General features: G+C 39.9%; 2 protein-coding genes across 2 annotated transcripts; both read left to right on the top strand.

The window, feature by feature from the left end:
- The first annotated feature begins 600 nt into the window (after window positions 1-600).
- On the top strand, window positions 601-3,888 carry LOC142171758 (uncharacterized). Its single transcript, XM_075235457.1, has 5 exons — window positions 601-811; window positions 1,716-2,008; window positions 2,093-2,346; window positions 2,461-2,725; window positions 2,962-3,888. Exons 1-5 carry the CDS (start codon window positions 601-603, stop codon window positions 3,886-3,888), a joined length of 1,950 nt encoding a protein of 649 aa, XP_075091558.1.
- An 89-nt stretch (window positions 3,889-3,977) lies between these two features.
- On the top strand, window positions 3,978-5,412 carry LOC142171757 (uncharacterized). Its single transcript, XM_075235456.1, has 6 exons — window positions 3,978-4,088; window positions 4,200-4,397; window positions 4,479-4,610; window positions 4,698-4,855; window positions 4,943-5,201; window positions 5,359-5,412. Exons 1-6 carry the CDS (start codon window positions 3,978-3,980, stop codon window positions 5,410-5,412), a joined length of 912 nt encoding a protein of 303 aa, XP_075091557.1.
- The last annotated feature ends 741 nt before the right edge of the window (window positions 5,413-6,153 follow it).

The raw sequence follows: 6,153 nt of genomic DNA, 5'->3' as shown, positions 1-6,153 counted from the left end.
GCATTTGACTTAGGGGACGCAATACAGGGGTTGGGTCCGTCTAGGACAGGTATACCTGAAATAAAAAACCATCCTGATGCATCTTACGTGTTATGTGCGCATTTATTTATTTCGGCTTGTTTGTTGACTGGTTAAGAAAATAAAAACAACAAAAAAACTAAGAGTGAGGTATGATAGAAAATTCACCCGGTTTTGAAAATTCCAGTATTTGAAAATGCCTCGAAACTCTCCCAAAAATTTTGAAAAAGAGAAAAAGAAAATGCATTTCAAAAATGAAAGTAAGTCAATATCATGCTTTTCCAATGATGTCAAAACTGACCGAACTACGCGGGTCTGATTCTCACCAGATGTGAGATACGTAGGCAAACCTCAACGATGCCGACCCCAATTTTTCCAACCAAATAAATAAAGTATGTCCATTGATCAAAAAATAAAAAACACCGACCCAACTTCGGTTAAGTCCTGGCCGGCGGCCGGCCGGATTTTCCGGCTGGTCTGCCCTCCCCCAGCGTGGCACAACAACATAAAATAACTAACGCCAACCCAGCCCCTCTAGATTACTCTAAGATTTTGAAACCAAATTCTTTAAATCCTCCAGCAATGGCTACTGCTGCAGCTTCAATTCAACCCATTCCACTGCGACGAGCAGTGTATTTGAATGGCCAACCAGTGGTTAAATTCACAGACGCAGAAGTAGATAGAATGAACGTAATTGAAGGCCTCCAATATTCTGTCATTGGCAAGCTTTCATATGGTTCTTCGGAGATTCACGAGCTTCGCCGAATAATTCCAACTCAATGTGGTATCAAAGGTGAGTGTAATATCCTATTCCTTAGAGATCGTCATGTGTTATTTAGATTAACTCTATGGCAATATTTCCTCGATTTCACATCAAAGAGTGCGTACTAGATCAATTCCAAAGATGGGTACGAATACCAATTGCGTACTCTTATCTACGATGCAAAATTTAAGGCGGGTGAAGAAACTCTGATGGCGATGGCGTGGATCTCGTTTCCTGGACTGCTGCCTACCTTTTTTGTAATGGAAACTCTGTTTTCTTTGGCTACAGCTATGGGAAGGCCAGTGTGTCTTGATGCAGCAACTACAAACAAAATTTAGAGTAAAAGTTCTTATCGATTTGTTGGTCGAACTACCTAAAAAGGTGCGATTGGATATTGATGATGAAGCTTCTGGTGGTGTTCGAACAGAATGGGTGAGAATTCAGTATGACATACTACCAAAATATTGTAAGGAGTGTAAACTATAAGGACATGATGAAATTGAATGTTGGCGTTTGCACCCCGAGCTTATTGAGAATCGAAGCAGCAAGAAAAGGAATGATCTTGCTGAGTTGAACAACTGGAATTCTGCTGTTGATGAACAAGGAAAAACCAAAAATCACATTACCCCTGTAATGATTTTCACGAGTGGAAAAGTAGTCGGGAACGTAGGTGCATAGTGGAAGAATGTTCGGGATAATCGGGGAACCAACAAAAATAACAAAACCCAGGTACAAGGGCAAACTGGCAATGCAATCGTGCCAGTGAATGTTGGTGTACAACAGGTGCACAATAACTTTGCACTGGTGGAGGTCGAAGAAGATTAGACAAACAAGGTTCAAACAAGGAATAAATTTGCATTATTATAGGAGAGGTTGGATTTGTGGGATCACTTGTATTATTTAGCAAGTGATATGGAATAACCATGGTTGGTAGGAGGGGATTTCAATGTAATATTGCATGAAGATGAGAAAATAGGGGGACTTCTAGTACACCCTCCTGAATATGAGGATTTTGCATTTTGTGTAAACTCTTGTGGTTTGTTTGAGCAAGGGTACAAAGGAAGTCCATTCATATGGTGGAATGGGAGATCCAATGCTGAGTGTATATTCAAGAGATTGGATAGGATTTTTGTGAATTTACCATTTCAGAACATATTGCCAACTATTGAAGTTGAGCATCTAATCAGAACTGGATCTGATCATGCATCATTGCTAATGACATGTGGGGTGCAAACAACCAATTTTTTCAAGCCTTTCAAATTCTTGAACTTTTGGACAAAGCATGCTACATTTATGGATGTGGTGAGGTAGAATTGGGAAGCTGATTTCATAGGGGATCAGTTTTTGATGTTCAAGCAGAATATCAAGAGGGTGAAGGCAGCACTCTCAAAATGGAATAGGGAAACATTTGGTGATATCTTCAAGAAATTAGCTACTTTGGAGGACACTGTTAGGGTGAAGGGGATGTTGCTTGAAGAAGAGCCTATAACTGAGAATAGGATTGTGCTTCAAAAGGCTCAATCTGAATTGAAGAAATACTTGAATATTGAGGAGCAGTATTGGAAGTAAAAAGCTGGGATGACTTGGTTTGCTGAAGGAGATAGAAATACAAGTTTCTTTCACAACCATGTCAATGGAAAAAGAAAGAAATTGTAACTGAAGAGGATCAAAAGTGGCAGTGGGGTATGGATTGAAGACCAGGAGCAATTGGCTACAGCTGCTGTGGACTTCTATCAAAAACAGTTCACAAATGAAGGTGATGCTTCTGAATTTCCCTTGCTCAATACTGTACCTTCAATGGTCACTATGGATCAGAATTTGGAACTTAGCAGATTGCCAATAATTGAAGAAGTAAGGGAAGCAGTTTTTGAGTTAGTGGGGAGAGTGCTAGTGGCCCTGATGGATTCACTGGCTTGTTTTATCAAACATGTTGGGATGTTATTGGTGCTGATATAAACAACATGGTGCTACACTTCTAAGGAGGAGCTGCATTGCCTAAATCCATCACTCACACTAATCTAGTGTTGCTGCCCAAGAAACTTAGAGTCGAGACCTTCTCTGACTTAAGACATATTAGTTTGAGCAACTTCATTAACAAGGTTTTGTCTAGGGTGTTACATAACAGATTGGAGATTTTTTTGACATCTCTAATAGCTCCTAATCAATCCTAATTTGTAAAGGGTAGGAGTATATTTGAGAACATATTATTAACTCAAGAAATTGTCACTGACATAAGGTTAAGGGAAAAGCCAGCTAATGTGATGATCAAGCTTGATATGGCTAAGGCCTATGATGGGGTCTCATGGAAGTACTTATTGCATGTGCTAAGGAAGATGGGATTTTCTGAACACTTCATCAACATGGTGTGGAACTTGATGTTAAATAACTGGTATTCAGTATTGGTGAATGGGCAGTCCTCATGGTTCTTTAAGTCGACAAGGGGTGTGAAACAAGGGGATCCCCTATCTCCAGCATTGTTCATTCTATCAGCTGAGGTACTTTCCAGGTCTTTGAATAAGCTTTTTGAAGACAAGTCATTTGTGGGATTTGGAATGCCTAAGTGGTCTGATTCTTTAAACCACTTGGCGTATGCTGATGATACGATAATCTTTGCATCTTCTCATCATCCCTCTTTGAGCAAGATTAAGGCAGTGTTGGGGAACTATGAGAAGATATCAGGTAAGATGATCAACAAAGATAAGAGTTCATACTACATGTATTCAAAAGTTGTTAATAGATTGTTTCAGGCAGTTGGAGCTATTACAGGATTTGTAAGAGGTAAATTCCCTTTCACATATCTAGGGTGTCCTATTTTTTACACTAGAAGGAGGAAGGACTATTATGAGGATCTTATCAAGAAGGTGAAGGCTAAATTGCATTCATGGAAAGGAAAACTGTTGTCATTTGGAGGAAAGGCAACACTCATCTCTAGTGTGTTGCAAAGTATGCCAGTTCACATGTTATCAGTCCTTGATCCACCAAACAGCATCCTGGGGCATCTACATAAGACTTTTGCTAGGTTCTTTTGGAGCACAAAGGAAGAAGGGAGAAGCAGACACTGGGCTTCATGGCAAAATCTTTGCCTTCCTAAAGAGGAAGGGGGCTAGGTTTTAGGTCCTTAAATGATGTCTCAAGGGCACTGTTTGCTAAACTATGGTGGAGGTTTAGGACCACAAAATCTTTGTGGTCTAATTTCATGTGGAATAAGTATTGCAGAAAGGAGCCACCAACTGTGGTGCATTTTAGGGGAGGGTCTCATGTTTGGAGACAAATGCTGAATGCTAGGGAAGAAGTAGAACATGAGATCGTATGGGAATTGAAGAGTGGAACAACTAATATTTGGCATGAAAATTGGACTGGATTGGGTGCACTTTATCATGTATTACCTGAAGACTTTCCAATCAATGAAGGTCTTCAGGAGGTGGCAGAACTGCGGCAAGGGGAAACATGGGATGATCAGCTGCTAGATCAAACTTTCAATGAGGAAATTGCAGAACATATAAGGCTAAATGTGCACTATGAAGGCAGTGAGAGATATTGGGATAAGCCATACTGGATGCCAACTCCTTCAGGCAAGTTCAGTGTTAGCAGTGCTTGGCAAATATTAAGGCATAGGGTAGATCCTAATTAGGAATTCAAGTTAATGTGGATTAAAGGTATGCCATTCAAGATATCCTTCTTCTTGTGGAGATTGTAGAGGCAGAAAATAGCCATCGATGGCATGTGGAGGAGACAAGGGGAAATGGTGATGTCTACGTGTTGGCGTTGTCAGCATCCCCAAGAGGAATCCATTGAGCATATATTTGTCACAAGTCCTACTGCCTCTAAGGTATGGAACTTGTTCGTGGGGGCAGCTAGAATTTCTGTGCAATTGATTCAATTGAAACAGATTATAAGGCATTGGTGGTATGCCTAGTGTTGTCCGAAATTAAAGACATTATTTCAAGCAGTACCAGATATCATCACTTGGGAGCTGTGGAAGAGAAGAAATGTAGGTAAACATGGTGGTTCAATGTCCACAAATAGGGTGATTCATGAGATAAATAGGACATTGCATCAACTGGAAAGGGTGAGGTATGCTTGGATCCCTAATATTCCATTGTTATGGCCAAACATGATTCAATACTTTGAAGGATATAAACCTATATTGATCACTACCAGAGTAACATGGCAGCTTCCTTGTCATGATTGGTACAAATGTAATACTGATGGAGCTTCAAAGGGCAATCCTGGACCTAGCTCCCTAGGCTTTTGTGTGAGGGATGTTGAAGGTGATGTGGTGTATGCTAGGGCAGTAGACCTGGGAGTGATAACTAATGTGGTGGCTGAAGCTAAGGATATTCTTCAAGGGTTGGAATATTGTGTGGAGCATGATTTTCACCTTCTCATACTGGAGACTGATTCATTGGTGATGAAGAAGGTGATAGAAGGGGAATGGGATCCTCCTTGGGTAATTGCACAGGATGTGAAGAAAATTATAGAAATGAAGGACAACTTCAATGTGATCTTTCAACATGTGTTCAGAGAAGGCAACTCAGTGGTGGATTTTGTAGCTAATATTGTGTTCTCTTTTGCAGGTACATCTGAGTTTCATTCATTCTCTGAACTTCCTAGTGCAGGGAGGAGGTTGATCAATCTAGACAAATCTCAATCACCTAACCTTAGGATTAGGATAGCAAAGAGAAGAACCCCAGACTTATGGCTTCACAAGATTGGACTCTGCACAAACTGATATGTCCAAATGCTAAGGAAAATGTTGAACCCATCATATGGTATTTTTGGAGATTGTTGAATCATTTCTCAGATGTATTAGCATGCTTTCAAGCTCAATCTTAGGATGGTTTAGAAATGTTTTGAATGATGTCTACATTAAAGGTTCTAGTAGGGAAGGATATGAGCTTACAAGATGTTTGGAATTCATTTTAGCCTATGGACAATATACCCTGGCGCCTGGTGAGAGCTTGATAGGTGCTGCTTGGTATTTTTCAATGACAATTGGATTCACATACACTAATAGGAGAAGGAAGCATTCAACTTATCATGTTGTAATAGTTAGTTCATTAGATTTTAGCTTTTCTATCTTTTTTAATAGCTAGTAGCTTCATGCAACTTCTATTTTGGTTTGGACATCTTGTAAGCATTGGACCCATTTTGAGATTTTATTTATAGATTATCCATTAGGCAAAAAAAAAGTTCTGCGTCGTTTTTGCCGGAATAGCCTTAGAATACCTTTAAATTATCGAAGGGCTATTCTCGCCAAGAATGGACATGTCTGTCAATAAGGCATCACCTTTCCCATAAAATGCCTTACCCCGGTCTCAAAACTTTATTTGAATGTAGGAAGGGGCTATTATTGCAAAGATGTCCATTTT

Source organism: Nicotiana tabacum, chromosome 17 (assembly GCF_000715075.1).
Source record: "Nicotiana tabacum cultivar K326 chromosome 17, ASM71507v2, whole genome shotgun sequence".
Classification (NCBI taxonomy): domain Eukaryota; kingdom Viridiplantae; phylum Streptophyta; class Magnoliopsida; order Solanales; family Solanaceae; genus Nicotiana; species Nicotiana tabacum.
Note: the sequence above shows the minus strand (reverse complement) of the source record. Positions and strands in the feature narration are given on the sequence as shown.